The sequence below is a fragment of the Ostrinia nubilalis genome, chromosome 15 (assembly GCF_963855985.1).
Source record: "Ostrinia nubilalis chromosome 15, ilOstNubi1.1, whole genome shotgun sequence".
Lineage (NCBI taxonomy): Eukaryota > Metazoa > Arthropoda > Insecta > Lepidoptera > Crambidae > Ostrinia > Ostrinia nubilalis.
In genome coordinates, this window is record NC_087102.1 from 13,338,698 (window position 1) to 13,355,350 (window position 16,653).

General features: G+C 37.2%; 2 protein-coding genes across 4 annotated transcripts; one reads left to right on the forward strand and one right to left on the reverse strand.

Annotated features, from left to right (window-relative positions):
* Nucleotides 1-207: 207 nt before the first annotated feature.
* LOC135078983 (mitochondrial 2-oxoglutarate/malate carrier protein-like) lies at nucleotides 208-5,651 on the forward strand. Its single transcript, XM_063973591.1, has 6 exons — nucleotides 208-401; nucleotides 930-1,157; nucleotides 1,559-1,732; nucleotides 2,272-2,374; nucleotides 2,755-2,873; nucleotides 3,497-5,651. The coding sequence occupies exons 1-6, from the start codon at nucleotides 331-333 to the stop codon at nucleotides 3,675-3,677; spliced, it is 876 nt and encodes a 291-aa protein (XP_063829661.1). The 5' UTR covers nucleotides 208-330; the 3' UTR covers nucleotides 3,678-5,651.
* LOC135078984 (sepiapterin reductase) lies at nucleotides 4,358-15,520 on the reverse strand. 3 transcript variants are annotated; one of them, XR_010258701.1, is made up of 5 exons: nucleotides 15,409-15,520; nucleotides 15,201-15,325; nucleotides 14,880-15,050; nucleotides 7,947-8,442; nucleotides 4,358-6,938 (listed from the first exon to the last, which is right to left on the reverse strand). XR_010258701.1 is itself a non-coding variant. In XM_063973593.1 (3 exons), the coding sequence occupies exon 3, from the start codon at nucleotides 14,867-14,869 to the stop codon at nucleotides 14,066-14,068; it is 804 nt and encodes a 267-aa protein (XP_063829663.1). In that variant the 5' UTR covers nucleotides 14,870-15,050; nucleotides 15,201-15,325; nucleotides 15,413-15,520; the 3' UTR covers nucleotides 13,386-14,065. The 3 variants fall into 3 exon arrangements, 2 of the variants coding, with proteins under 2 accessions (XP_063829663.1, XP_063829662.1); XM_063973593.1 differs by lacking the exons at nucleotides 4,358-6,938; nucleotides 7,947-8,442 and having other exon boundaries at nucleotides 13,386-15,050; nucleotides 15,413-15,520; XM_063973592.1 differs by lacking the exons at nucleotides 4,358-6,938; nucleotides 7,947-8,442 and having other exon boundaries at nucleotides 13,386-15,050.
* Between the last annotated feature and the right edge of the window lie 1,133 nt (nucleotides 15,521-16,653).

Consider the following 16,653-nt stretch of genomic DNA (forward strand, 5'->3'; position numbering starts at 1 on the left):
ACATAAAATGCAAGACTCTGAAATAATATATTAAATAAATAAAAATATCCTTGGACATTTTACACTGTGCCGCTAGTCCCAAACTAAGCAAAATCAAAGACAATACAAAATTTTATTCAATAACGAAAGAAGTTTTACTTTAAAATCCTCTGAAAGACAAAATCACCATGACAGATTTATTAAGAAAACAAATAAATGTCACTCAAGCAGTCAAAACTGGTCAAAACAAACCACCATCCACCATCCACAGCATTAAAAATAAAATAAAACAGTAGCCTCAAGATTCTTCCACATCTGTGATGATTTTTGTGTTCTGGAAAGAAAGTGAAAATGGCCGACAAAAAACCACCACCCAAGGTGATGCCGATGTGGGTCAACTTTGTGCTAGGAGGAATGGCTGGGTAAGTCAGATGCAGCTGTTAGGGCAAGGATGTACTACATTACAAGTATGTGCGGCCCTCCAGCGACCTAATAAAAATAGCGAAAGTAATAATAACATTTTTATTTTCTGCGGCCCGCTTTTAGCTCATAGGCCACGATAGAAGGGTCAGACTGGGTCAGACTGGCAAAACTCGTTATCCGAGGAACGCGGGTTCGAACCCCGTCGCCGCTCGACTATTGTGGTGAGCCCACTCGTAACACAAGCATTTAGCTTAGTATGAGGGGCTTAAGGAACTTTAAAAAGTCTCTCACCAACATCCTAGAAGTAAGTTTGAATGCAGAAAGGGTAGATTCCATTGAACCAAAAAAGTTTAAATTAGATTTTGTCGCTTACTTTCTGAAAAATACCTAGTTTTCGGCAGAGCGCTTGAACTTTAGGGGCAAATAAATAAAAATACTTACTTCATAAGTATTCGGTGTTTTGAAAACATAAGTACCTATGTTACTACTTTTGCCAAATTTAAATTAACTTGGATACAATTATCCAGAATGATGTCGATATGCGTGGTGCAACCGGCCGACCTGGTGAAGACCCGGATGCAGCTGCTAGGCCCGGGCGAGAAGGGCAAGTCATTCATCGACATCACGGGCGACATCGTGAAGAAAGACGGGATATTGGGCTTGTACACCGGCCTGTCTGCGGCGCTGTTCAGGCAGGCCACGTACACCACCGGTCGCCTTGGCTGCTTCAATGCGCTGATGGACTTTTATAAAGTGTGAGTATTCCTGAACAAATATTGGTATAACTAGGTCAATACCAGAATTTTGTTTTAAAACGAGATCCTCATGTTTGAAGAGCAACAAGAACTTTGCTACTAAACTTTTTTAGGTACCTACAATGCGAGAAAGCATCAACTTTGCTTATCACAATAGATTTTAGAGATAATCTGAATAAGGTCTCAATATTTCGGAAAAATAAATCTTACCTTAGGTCTCTATCAAGTTATTTTTACTGATACTGAACCCATTTCAGAGTCTGCGAAACCAAATTTCCAATTCTGTCCTTTTACATTCACTGGAACTAACTCCCATCCTATTTGGATGCTACGAGGACCTAGGGCGTATTTTAGCTATTGCCCATTAAGATTAGACTAAATTCCTAACGATCCCATGGCAGCAAGTACGGGAATCCCAGCTTCCCCATAAAACTGTTGATGGGCATGGCGGCGGGCGGCGTGGGCGCCTTCGTCGGCACCCCGGCAGAGGTAGCCCTCATCCGCATGACGGCGGACGGACGACTCCCCCCGGAGCAGAGGAGGAACTACACCAATGTGTTTAATGCTTTGGCCAGGTTAGAGTCTACGTTGCTTGGTAAATATGTGTCTGTGGTTGAAAATTAGACTCTTTTAACTCCGACTCTAGTTTGATTCCCAGCAGCTCTACACAAAGTGTGACTTCGGCCTAATTTAAGTATCTGGTGGCAATCTGACTGTCAGAAAGGTAGGTATAGGTTCGTGTGGAGGCCGGAGTCACGAGTCTTTTCAGCAAGAATTTCAGGACGTCTATAGGTATATTTCTGGGATTAAAACTGAAAATGTCCAACTACATATTCATTCAACGAATATTTCACAGATAGTGGGACATGTCGAGATTATTCCCACTGAAATGCTTGGTCACCCATTAACAGCAAGCACTTGAGGGAACCTAACTTTTCAGTGTTTCCAAATCGATGTAGATCATCTTAATGAGCGAACTGGTGATCTTGTCTATGGGTGATCGATGGACACCAAAGTGTCTCTTGGAGACCATTTTGATCATCTGCGCGATTTAATCCAGGTGATCAAAGTGGAATAAATAGCTAGACCATTACATCTTTATGTGGTGTTGCAGGATATCGCGAGAGGAAGGCGTAACGACGTTGTGGCGAGGCGCCGTGGCCACGGTCACCCGCGCTATGGTCGTCAACGGGGCCCAACTCGGCTCTTACGCCCAAGTTAGTCTTGCTTCAAATTTTAGATTTAGGGTGACACATTGACACCACTAGATAGAGTAGTTTGAAAGGTAACCTCAACATACATTAGGATAAAGGCGTTGGATGTGTCACGCTTACTTATTTCATTTTACGTTTGAATTTGACGAAACAAAATGGATGAAATCATAATGGACATGATTGTGTAGGTAAAATACATCAAATATGTAGAGTTAAAGAAGTGGCAAGAAAACTAGTTATACCTACCTTTACGATCAAGGAAGAAATGCAGCGGTGTAGCTTTACAATATTTTCTTCTTTCATCACGTCAAGTTGAATTAAAAGACGTCACATAAGCTCCTAGCAATAAAAATGATCAGTGATTTGTTAAACTCTAATTCTAGGCTCGCGAAATGCTGCTCGATACATTCGGGGAAGGCATAGCGCTGCACTTCGTGTCCTCGATGATAGCAGGCTTCATCACTACCGTTGCTTCGCTGCCCGTTGACATCATCAAGACCAGGTCAGTCCAACAAAATGATTTAAGTTCAGCAATCATATACTTACTTTTTAAACGAGTACCTACATCTAGGGTCAGTTCCAACTTCCAAGATTCTTAATTTTACATAGATACCTGGCCATGGCCTTTGTCCAGCAGTGGACGTCATTTGGCTGAAACGAACGAACGAACGAACCTGGCCATGACCGTACCCCCATAGGCCAGAAGCTCTGTATAACTTGCCCCCCTAGGCGAGAGGCTGGGTACGCCCATGTACCTGGCTTCTGACGCTGGGTATAGCAAATATAGGTGGTTTTGTCGGATATCTCTTCATATCATCATCATTTCAGCTACAGGACCGCGTCCACTTCTGAACATTGGGCTCCCCCAATGATTTCCAGATTGGCCAGTTGTAGCGGCCTCTTCGCGTACGAGACCTGAAACGCTAAAGACTGATGTAGAGAACAAGGTGAACCGACGACCTGATAAAGATAGCAGGAAGGCGCTGGATGCAGGCCGCTACCAACCGTGCGATGTGGAAGTCATTGGGGGAGGCCTATGTTCAGCAGTGGACGTCTTATGGCTGAAATGATGATGATGATGTAGAGAAACTTTTATAAACACATTCGTGCACTTGTCTCTTCTAGGGTACAATACTCGGCAAAGGGAACAAGTCAGGTACAAGTCCTGATGAGTATCATCCAGAAGGAAGGAGTTCTAGCACTGTGGAGCGGCCTCATGCCAACGTACCTCAAGATCGGACCAATGACAGTACTTACGTTCATTTTCTTAGAGCAGCTCAATGGTATTTACTACAAATATTTTTAAATGGTCAGCCAATATCTCATTAGGTATCGCCTTGATCATAATTGCGGTGTTTCACGAAACTATTTGGAACAATACTTGGTTTCAAATCACAATATAAAGACTTGTGGCCGCACTTTTTACGTATTAATCTGTACTATAGCAAATACACTCCTTAAGTCCATAAAATAGCGCGACATAAAGCGATAAAATAATCGACTGGCGTCGGCTAGCTAATCACCAATACATTATTTTTTACAAAAATATAATAGCCAATAGCTTTTATTGCTGTCACGCGTGTAAATTATTAAAATGGGAACCAAACAAGAAAAATATTGATGTAACATAAAACGCATTTTCTTGCACCATTCCCTGAATCTTGTTGCATGTGTGAGGTTTTATGAATAATCACAAAGTTGATGACAATTCAGAGTGCGACCAAGTCTCTCATAGAATATTAGAAAGCAGAAAGAAAGAAATAAATTATAACTTATTACCTACTCACAGATAGAACTTTGGTTTCTTATTAGAAGAGATCTTAGGTAAAGTTAGCATTGTCATGTTGTAGAAACGTTACCTTACTTTGGTAAGATTGTCTCATAATGTAATTTACCTAACCAGTCATGTACCACAGTGATAATGACTATTTACAAATAAATACATAGTAATTTTGATACATTTATTTAATTAGGAAAATAAAATAATTATTCCATTTTACCAAACGTCTTTTTATTAATGCCTTATTTAACACACAGCCCATTTCACCTTCAAACATATAACTAACAAATAATTTTAAATAATGTGGGAATAAGCTGTCGAATTTAAAAATAATTTACTTGCACGTAAGTAATTATTATATTGGTAACACTAATACTGACGGTTAAGTTCAAAACTTTCGAGCCAAATTGAATCGAGAAGAAATATTACATTTTTTAAATCCAAAATAGGGTTTTTGAAAAGTCCAACCAAGCCGAGCCACCGTCTTATTCAAAGGCCCTAATTCTACAAAATTCGCCGACAGATTGTCAAGAAACATTATTTAATTTACAAAGATATTATCTATGTCATTATTATAAATCATGGAGCTACAGTGAGTAGATAAGTATAGTTCGATCTTTATAAATTGCAGTTTAAAAAATGTAAACAATGTTATATTTACCAATCAAGTATCACTATTGAAACTGGACCTTAACTATCTCTACATTAATTCATTATGTAACATCAAAATAAATATTTATCACCAATTTTAAAATTTTATTAAACTTATCTTAAATTGTTATTACAATCGACAGCACTTCCTACACATTTGTTATTTAATCGCACTAAAATCTAGATTTTTACTATGCTAGTTTTACACTATCTGGGGGCACGGCAGAGCCGTCGCCAAGTCGAGCAAAAGGACAGCCGTACCATCTACACTACGTTAATCATAGATAAATCTATACGCTTGAATTTCAGTACAATACACTTCTGGACACATCTACTTAGGCGTAGCTCCATGTCGTATGGTATTCTGAATTCAAATTTAAAACAATAAGATCGAAAAAGATGGTAAAATGTATCAGGTTTAAAACTGCATCAACAGTTTTTGTTCAATCTAGCAATCATATTTTGGTAGGGGCCATCGAAACTTAAACTCTAAGGTGGGCCAGTAGATGTGTCCAGAAGTGTAGTAGGTCCTATAAAATATTTTAAATTACATAATATTAATTATATCTATAGATTTTACAAACCATTGCCACTGGAAGTTTAGTTTTGTCACATATAAATTCCATTAATGCCATCCAACTACATCTAACAGACGTACAAACTTTACAATTTGAAGTTCGGTTAAACACTTACTTGGAATTTTTTATATCTGCATTTTAGTGGTTATTTTTAGCTCTTTTTTGGTCGTGAGTAACCAATATTCCTCCACCAAACTTACACCACTTAGAATACAAATGAAAAGTTAAGTTGGTAATATTTTATACGAATATTTTTGTATTTTATAGCATTTTAATAAAAAACTAAATAACATTAAAATGTATAATGTACAGGAAAAAGTGATTATGAATACTACATTACTATTACTTTTAAAAGTACTGGTTATAAACTTGTAAGTAATATTATTATACCAAAATAGATGCAAGGGTTACCTACAAAGTCATAGTGACCAACAAATATTTATCCTATTCGAAATATTTTGGAAACGTGAGATCAATTTACGTTAATATGATCACACAGTTAGATTTTAGACTACTATCTTCTACTGTTATTCTAATTATACAAGATTAATTTTTATAACGTCATTATTTTCTAGTAAACACATTTTTAAACCAAAGTCGAATCCCGAACAAAATTATGAGTTATGACTAAACAAACTACAGTCAGAATAATAAAATTTTAAGTAATGTTTTTATACTTCCAGTTACTTTAAGTTGTAATCGAATAGCTTAAAGATGTGTTTTTTAATTTCACGATGAGTGACAATAATATAATAATAATATGTCGCAGCCAAGTAGTTGAATCAGCCAGTTAATCGACTGGCTAGCTCATTTATTAAATGCCGGTATTTAATTGAATGCCTAGGCAGATTGTTGGATGAACAAGAAGGTACTTAGGCCGATTGTTAAACGATCAGCAGACAACGTATTATGGAATTATGTAGTTAATAAAAAGCTAGCCTTTTGGAAAACGCCGAACAAAGCAGCCGGGTAATTTTTTAGTTAAAATTTTGTCAGATGGAGGGTTAGCAGTCATCAAACTCAAAAATGTATGGTTTTGGGAACTTGAAACAGTTTTATATTTGTTTATTATTGCCTTGAGTCAAAAATAATTAAGTTAAATAAGTAAAACTTAGAATGGTCAGATTTCACGATATTTTTTCATTAAAATGTGTAATACAAAAAAATACCAACGACTAATAATTCGACAATAAGTCAGCTCGTTAAGCATTGCGTTCAACAATCGCGGTAAGTAAATCTTTAGACATTTAAATGGCGGCGTTTCACAAACGAGCTAGCCATTCAACCAACTGGCTAGTTTCGTCAGTCGGCTGCGACATACTCACAACTACAAACTACATTAGACGGACAGCACAAAGTGATAGAGTTCAAATTTAAATTTGCTTTTGGTTTATACGTCACGGTCATGGCTTCGGAAGTGTATGCCCGACCTGACGATAAGCGGGGGTCATCCATACGCGACCTCCTCGACGATGGTCTCCCAGGAGTCGGTGGACTCCTCCTCCCAAGTGTAATCCTCTTCCTCCTCCATTATTTCGTCGTCGTCGTAGTATGCTAACTGGAAACCAAATTATGTAGTTAAAATTGTATCCTATGAATATGAGAGTCACATTAAGACTGCTCAAATAATATGTTAAATCTCAACAAATGTGGACTCTACAAAGAAGGACACGCGTTAGCTTCTGCCATACGTTGGTCTAGTTAATTTCCTTATTCTTACCTTTTTGCTGACATTATGATAGAAGAAAACCCTCTATATTTTGTTGCTAGCCTGGGGGTCTAGACAAAGTGAAAATTATAATCGCAAACCAGTCGAAAAGTGGTCGAAAAGCCCCTTTTTTGTATGGAGTTATGACGGATTCGATTTTCGATTCGATCAAAAAGTGCGTTTTGTCTAGGGGGGCTGTACGTATGAGCTGTCTTCGTCTCTTCTTCGAGCACTTTAGCAGCCAGCAGCATGGAGTCTCACTCTTTGCATAGAGTTGAATATCGCTTGCGCTCACCTCGGACTCCTGGATAGAAATAGAGCTGGATTTCGCGTGAGTGCACGCGAGATCCAGCTCTATTTGTATTGACCTCGGGGACTCTTGGACTTACACACAGAGTTTCATCAAGACTTGCGCTGGTTAGGAACAGGGTTGAATCTCGCGCGCTCTGACAGAAGACTCGCAGCTTTTCACTCAAGGAGTTTTACCCCATGAACTGGATAGGAATAAAGCCGACAATCCCTCACCTCGGATTCGTGCGGGCGATGCACAGTCTGCACGCGAATCTGGAACATCCAAGCGCGGCCCAGTATGGCCACATTGCACCTCAGCAGAAGCGGCATGCTGTACCGGCAGCGCCACACCAGACTTACCTAGGACTCCGTGGAGTTTCACCTCTTGCGCTAGATAGAAATAGAGCTGGATCTCGCGTGCACTCAGACCTTGGGGACTCTTAGGCTTTCACACAGTTTCATGGCTTGAGCTGGATAGGAATAGAGCTGAATATCGCGCGCTCTCAGCGAAGACTCGCAGCCTTTCACACCTTGCGCTGGATAGCTATAAAGCCGATCATCCCTCACCTCGGATTCGTGCAGGCGATGCACAGTCTGCACGCGAATCTGGAACATCCAAGCGCGGCCCAGTATGGCCACAGTACCGCTGAGCAGCATCTCTAGCTGACCTAAGACTCGTGGAGTTTCACCTCTTGTGCTAGATAGAAACAGCTGGAACTCGCGGGCTCACATTGGACTCATGGGCTTTCACTTTTAGACATTCACGCACATGAGAGTTTGAACGCTGAACAAGAATAGAGCTGAACTTCGCGTGGATCTTCCTTGGACTCTTGGACTATCACTCATGGAATTTCACGCCTTGTGCGACATAGGAATAAAATCGACTCTCACTCACCTCGGATTCGTGCAGGCGATGCACAGTCTGCACGCGAATCTGGAACATCCAAGCGCGGCCCAGTATGGCCACAGTACCGCTGAGCAGTAGCGGCATGCTGTACCGGCAGCGCCACGCCAGCCCCATCAGGAAGATGAACAGGCTTTTACGAGCCGCCGTCATGATGCTCTGGAAGGCAAATTTGGCCCTATTTACAATTTTTATTTCTAACTGCCTTCCCGCGGCTTTACCATGAAATTATACGCCACAGAAAGGCTGCATGGCATTGGCATGCGTGTCGAAAACCAACATTATAATCACCTGATATTTAAGTTAATTAATTTTGAAGGAAGGGGCATAGCTGGGCATTAACTCGTTAATCCGTTAATCGTTAATTAACGAAGTTAATATTTCTATTAACGGATTAACTTTTAAGTTAACTTTAAAAAATGTTAACGGACTCGTTAACTTCCGTTAAATTATCCTAAGTCCGTTAATCGTTAATCAAGTACCTACTATTTACCAAAAAGATACAGCAGGCACGCTGAAAAACGCTAGAACAACGCGTACTGACAAGTACGTTCGGGCTTCCCGAACTTCCAGAACCTAAAACAACAGTTTTTGTAACCAGATCACTAACGACACTTGTTAGTATGTGTAGGTGGGACAACTCTTACAACTGAATTTAAGACCAGTTTTCTTCAACCGATTGAGCTGTTTGGTATACTTATGTAAGTACGATGACAATGCAATGTTATGGCACCATTGAGCTGGTCTGATGATGGAGTCATGAGGTGGCCATAGGAACTCCTAAATGAAACGACGGCATCGCATCGAATTTGGGTTCGTTGGATTTGTTTTTTCGAGCACTTTAGTACTAGAAGATGTTCAGGGTCCTGATGATGGAGTCAGGAGGTGGCCATAGGAATTCCTAAACGAAACGGTGGAAACTTATCGAGTTTGGGTTTGCTGGATTTGTCTTTCCAAAGCTCTGAGATTGAGATACTACTAGGGTTTCTGCTCGAGCTTTCTCGAACTCGAGAAAACTCGAGAAATTTGGCTTCATTCGAGACGAGAAAAAAATTACCGGAGCTCGAGAATTCTCGAGTTTCGATTTTGAAGCTTTAATATTCTTGAAAGCCTATTTTCTTAGACAAAAGTAAGTTTTTAATTATTTAATAGGTTAACGTTGCTTTTAGACTGGCCTAGTCTTTCCTTTTTTAGCTGATTTGATTTGATCTCAATCGAAACTGAGTAATAACGTGGTAATAATGTTCACCAACGAGTATGCTATATTTATTAAGTATGTTTAACGCTGACTGATTTAAAGACTGAAAAATGTATCTGTCTGTTAGGTTAGGTACTCGTGCCTCCTGGTAAAGTTTATTCAAGTCGTTATCTTTAAGAGATTTAAAAATTTATTTAAAATATTTTTTTGTTTATAAAAAAAAAACTATTTATCGTAATTTTGCTATTTGGACTGGTGTTCTTTAGAAAACAAGTGATTCAATTGTAGCTCCAGATTTTTATTGTTATTTATCCTTAAAGTACCCGCGACTTTATGACTTTTGTTATGATTATTAGTTAATATTAATTAGGAAAGAAGATTTTATTTTTTGTTTCTTTCCTTACCAAAATAAGTGGTACTAAATTCTAATATTTATTGTTGTGCAATAAAAGTAGGTATGTTACGGTCAAAGTGATAAATGTGAAAATTATGAATAATCGCCGGTTATTATGAATAATTACCGCATGATTTGGTAAATGTGATTAATATGAGGTCATTTATGTGTGTATAAAACTAAATAGGCGGCTTAGGGGTGGCCCAAGGGCCACCCCCGCCGCACCTTAACCTATTTTTCACTTTAAATCAAAACATTATGTTATAGGCATCATGGAAAAGTAATATTATGCAAGAAACATTCCAAACTCATTATGCCAAATTATATTAATATTATGATATCAAAACGTTCAAAAGTTTGGCTGTACACGAGCACGTACACAAGATGTTGTTCTCTTTTATGAAATTTTTTAGTAGGAAGGTTGAATTATTAAATAATCACTGTTAAATGTGATTAATTTATCACTTTTACCGCAACTGTCGGTAATTATTCATAATAACCGGTTATTATTAATAATTTTCAATTTATCACATTAACCGTAACAGGTATATTAGATGAAAAAAACCTGTTTTTATTAAATTTCAACCAATTTCAACAGTTTTCATTAAAAGACTCGAGACCCGAGAAAACTCGAGACTTTGGCCTCGAGAATTCCCGAAACTCGAGAAAAAAAATAGGTCGAGAAATCAGAAACCCTAGATACTACTAAAAAGTGTAAAATAAAATTATAATAATTAATTTTTTTTTAAAACAAGCTTTTATTCTGAAATGCAGTTGTACTAAAACGAAAAAAATATTGTACTTATGCAAGGTTCAAATAATTTCGAAAGCTTGTAGCGCAAACATAAAAAAGGAATAAATTCCATTAGGCCAGTAGAATTAAACACAAAAATGGATTAAATCGGAAATAATTCCTACTAAAGATTTTAGTGCTTTAATGGCTTCATTAGTTGCCCATAAAGACTCTCCTAGGTTTTCGACTTCGACGGAGTTGTGCTTAAGTGGTGACGAGCTATTGGACGTGGAGAGGGTCATTAATTATACACATATTTTCTACTTTGCCGAACATTTGCACGAGAACGGTTTGTCCAAAACATATGAATTTGGTCTTATTTAATGCAGGATTAAATGCCCTTCAACCGTCAGGAAGACCACTTTTCGATAGGGTAAGTCTTTTACGCGGTATAACCGGAAAACCTAAAAAGCGCCCCTTTCGGGGGCCCGCCCCCACCACTTAAGCACAACTCCGTCGAAGTCGAAAACCTAGGAGAGTCTTAATGGGCAACCAATGAAGCCATTAAAGCAATAAAATCTTTTGTAGGAATTATTTCCGATTTAAAATCTAATTCTACTGGACTACATGCGCGATACAAGCTTTCGAAATTATTTGAACCTTGCATACAATTTTTTTTCGTTTTATTATCATGTGTTAACGGATTAACGATTAACGTTAACTTGCGTTAAATCTTGCGCAATGTAACGTTTTAACGTTTAACGAAGTTAATTTTTTTATTAACGGTTTAACGATTAACGAAGTTAACTATTTGATTAACGGTGCCCAGCTATGGGAAGGGGTGTGTGTGAGAAATAGTAATAAAATTAATCTCCAGCTTTTATGAAGATGGTCAAAGATCCTACAAAAATCGTTTTTGTGATGTTCATTAGGAATGAAGGTACCCAATTTTATGAGTAACTTCCTACAGTAAGTACCTACTCACGTATTAACGTGGCTTAATGACGTCTGAGTCGAATTAAATTTTGCTTCGTCGTGAAACCCAAATGTTTAGCGCGTCTCAAATTACGCACATTTGAGCTAGAATTTGTGGAGCGGATGCTCAACCCGTTTGAATTGGATGTTCTTCAAAAATATGATAAATCGAAAACTATGTAAAATTGTGGAACAGGGCCGTTTGGACTAACCTAGCGACGTGTGACGCTCTACTTCTGGACTTGCTTCGCTTGGCACTAATACTTTTGGGACATCCTGGTTGTAGGCACTAATTTGACGGGAATATTACATGCCATCATCATCAACAGCCCTTTATCGTCCACTGCTGGACTATGAGCCTCCTCCACTTTAGTCGAGGGTTTTCCCATAATCTCCACGCTTGACAGGCGGGTTGGAGATCGCAGTATAAAAGATAAGTTTATCAGAGAGCGCTGCTGCCTATGCAATATTACATACCTACCTACAATCAAAGGGAATGAACGGACCTATCTAATAAACAAAGCATTTTTATTTATCAGTCAACCAGTGGTTGTCGGTGTCATAAATTAATAATGGTTAATCTCTCAAGTAGATAATTGTGTAAGTAGGTAGTTCCATTATCATCCAGCCTCAATTATTATTAGTTTTCCATTATCAGCTTTACATTGTCAGCTGTTATATGAACAAGTAATCTCTCGACATTTTTGACCCAAGATAATTTGGAACAATAAAGTAAATAGCACTTAGTTTAACATAAATTGTCTACTCACTTTAAGAAAACATTAGCATCATTGCCATTGTAATAAGCGCTTTTTTTCAACAAAATTTAGTAGTTTCTCAAGAAATCAAGCAGTGTAGGTAGTGTAAGTTTTCTCGAAAAGGTGATTTGCTACACTTTCTTTGCCATCTCACGCAAGTCTGTTCTTATGTAAAACTGGTAGACAATAATGTGTGTTCATTCTTGTGAATTTTGAAATCCTAAATAATTATGTACCTACATACATACAGGGTGTTCTCTACATACAGGGTGGAAGAAAAAAATTTTATTGAAAGAAAACATTCCTTTATTTTTGAAAAGAGAGAACTGCATTCAAAGATTTTCGAAAATTCACTACCATACCAATAATTTTCTGTTCATAATTAAAATTATTTAAGATTTCATGGTTTTCCTTTCATTTGATTTATCAAGTTTGTTAGAGAAATTTCATCCTTATACTTAACCTAATTTATCGATGCAATAAAAATACAGGGGTAAATTTTAACACATTTTAGTTGGTTCGATTCCCGGGTGTGGCAAGCAAATTTTTGGAAATCTTTGAATGCAGTTCTATTTCTTTTCAAAAATAAAGGAATGTTTTCCTTGAGAAAAAAATTCTATCTACAATATTAAGAGAACTTTCCTTTCAGGTGGCATTACAAAATTCCACCCTGTATATCATGAAAACGAAGTTTTGTTATCAAATATTTTTTTTTAAATAGGTTATTTTTATAATTATCATCAGAATCGTCAAAATTGATTATGTAGATCGTATGTATGTAGGTATTATTGCTAGACAGTTGACGACAGTAAACTCAGTGACCTAATATTTTTCGACCACCAATTAATATTATTTCATCATATTACACAACATGAGTTAACAATGAACAATGATATGTAATTAACTTATTTGAAAATAATGAATGATAGAAAAAAGGAGTTATCGATTGAGGTCATTAGTGTCAATAAAGATAAGGTCACAATAAAATGAATGTAACTCATATTTCTAAATTAAAAAAAGGTTCAGGGTGACATTGAAAAGGCATTTTACTTCAAGCATTTATTAATTTGTTAGTAATATGAATTGCATTCATACAGAAGTATTATGAATAACAGTATTTATGAGTATAGGCTGTACCCATGTAAGCTAGGAGAAATAATTTCTGGGATTTTTTTATAAGTATACACACACATAGTAAATTACTATGGCTTTTGACTGCTGTCCTAGCTTATGTAGGGTACAACCTGAATTACATATTTTATAATTGTTTAGTTTAGTTTTAAGTTACAAACATGTGTATGGAATGACTATTGGAATGCAAAAACAATGTTCTTATTTTTCAATTAGGGCTCATGAAAACCTAATGTTTTTTTAATCTCAACAAGTATTCAATTGTATTTATGATGAATACAAATTATAATAACAATGTCACATTAATCATACATCAAGATGGTAAAAATTACCACAAAAATATAAAGAAAGTATACAGTTTATTGATATAACAAAAACAAAAAATACATTTAAGTATTACGACAGTTATTGCACAATCCTAATTAAAAAATAGGAAACAACAATATATTACTATGGATATGGAATAAGGATATGTTCTACATTAATACCATAACAATAGACATCATAAAAATTTGGCAAAAAGCAGTTATAACAGTAAGAAAGCTACAACTACTCGATAGACATTAGAGAGCAATCATTTGTTTTATTTAGATTCATTCATCGTCAAAGTAGTCTACATGTTCCCCCGGTGCGAACTTGCCTGCGCGGAGGACTTTCATACATTTTTTCGCAGTAACCTCAGGTTTTAAAAGAGTACCTTGGTTTTTGAACGAGTTGAACACGTCTTTCAAGTTATCATTAACCGCCTCATCCAAGACAAAATCGATCATAGCTGTCTCAACCGGACCAGGGGAATAGTTTAACACCTTAACATGCTTCTTCTCCTCAGCCAAAACTCTGAAATACATCTCACGCGCTGCCTTCCCGCTGCAGTAATAGGCCATACCACTCATAGGCTTAATTGCACAAAGCGATGTGATATTCACAATAATAACACGGTCTTCTACCTCCTCAAATAACTTAAGGAATTGAGTATTCAATGAGATTACGTTAAATACATTCAGATCGTAGTACTTTCTCAGCTCCTCAACATTCTCCATGCGGCTCGTTTCCACAGCTAGATTACCAAGAGAACCGACGTTGTGGAAAATTAGGTTAGTGGCGAAGTCTGTCACTTTGCGTCCCTTCAAAGCTTTGTTGAGAATATCTGTCATTTCGGAATTTGTCGCCTTCGAGAGGTCTACCGATTCGTACAGAACTTCAACACCATCTGCTTTACACAGGCCGGCGGTAATGGACAATTCCTCTTTGTTACGAGCCAAAAGAAGTATAACTGACTTACGCCCAAGAAGTTTTGATACCTCTACGGCTAATGCTCTACCGATACCCTGGGACGCTCCAGTGACGACGCAGTAGGTGGGCCCTGACAAATCAATGTTAGAGGATGAGGATGCCATGGCTACTTACAAGAGGTTAAAGGTTATGTTTATTCTTGTAACAGTTTCTCAGCTTCGGTGTCGCCGATCACAGGGTCCAGGTCACAGCCGTCGCGCATCAACCGGTTGATACAATCCTCCCTGTACGCTGACAGGTTTTCCAGCACTTTGTTCTGTGAACGCACCACTTGAAGTTTCCTTTCTGGAATGAAACAACAGCCCATGAATATAACACAATGGTTTTAAAATTCAAGGTAATAGAAAGTCGGCAATATTACATTTCGCGGTTACAGTGTAATTTAACACAGCTATCACAATGCTAATTGCACTGATAAGTTGAATAATTATTTACCTAAAACGGCAAGATATTGCGCTGAGTCTGACAGCTTCGTGAATCCTTGAGAAGGCGTAAAGTTGTCCTCAAACTTCGACTCAACAACAGCGGATTCCACTTCGCAGCCCCAAGGATCCATCAATCTGTAAAACGCAAATACTTTTTTAGTCTCTTTCATGGAAAATTACCCTCACTTGTCAAGTTGAATATTTTTTTAAGAGCCTACCTACTTGCTTGGAGGCCGAAAGCCAATTAAAACAATTAGAATAAACGCTGATCACAAGAAAAATGCAAAATCAAAAAATGACAAAAGCAGCAGCAAGGCCGCACCGACATGACAGTCGTATATTGACATTTGTTTTTTTTATATCAATTTTTGTGAAAATAACGTTATTGGTATATTTAATGTTTTTATTGCAGTTATTTCATACAGTAATTTATTCGGTTTTTTAATTTGCTCTACATAGAATCCTCAAAAGGGAAAGTTTACATTGTTAATTAAGGACTTTGCTTTGTATAATGCTTTGATTTGTTATACCGAAAAATCCATGGACAATCAATAAGACGCAACGTTATTATAAAATAACGAATAACGATAATTTACTCTATTACCTTCTTGATACGTTATCTGTGGTGTTGTACATAAAGCGCGGGAAACTGGAAAACCGGAAACGAATGGATGAACAGACCAAAATTATTTAAACTTTCAAGAAAAAAAAGGCAGAAGATGGTGAAGATAAGTTTCTGACAATACCAAACTATTTATTGCTAACCAATTTTTATTCCGCATTTTTTTAGGCAGGTCTCTACCAACCGGGCAACATGGAAAGCATTGGGGGAGGAGGCCTATGTTCAGCAGTGGACGTCCTATGGCTGAGATGATGATTATGATGATGATGATGATGGTGATGAACCAATTTTTATATGTAATTTAATAATAAAGTCTACTATAGTGTGTGATTTTTTGATTTTCCAAATATGTACAGTGGCATGTGAGTGAAACACTCAAATCTACGCAAAAATAATTTGTCCTATCTATTTTAGCAACATTGGCATTGTAACATCATATCAATAAATAACTTGTAAAAAGGTAAGTAACATAATTATTACATTTTACACAATATTTTTTCATTTTCATTTTAATGATATAATAGGTACCTACATTTAGAAAGGATTCTAATTAAAAGCTCATTAGGCATAATGTATTTTTATCGTACCTAGTAGTTATCGTCGTACCTACACCTAGGTAGTAGTAGGTTTGTATGTTTACCACAGGTTTTACTTAATTATTACGCAAATTAACAAAATGTTTAAGTGCTATGTAAATGTTATGTAGATATTAGAGGCAGAAAACGCACTTTACGATTGTACGAGTAAGATCGAATTCTACTTCACTGCTAATAACTTTGCACAACAAAGTAAGTGCTTACCATTTAAAAATCGACCATATCTCTAAACCATACAGTTGAAT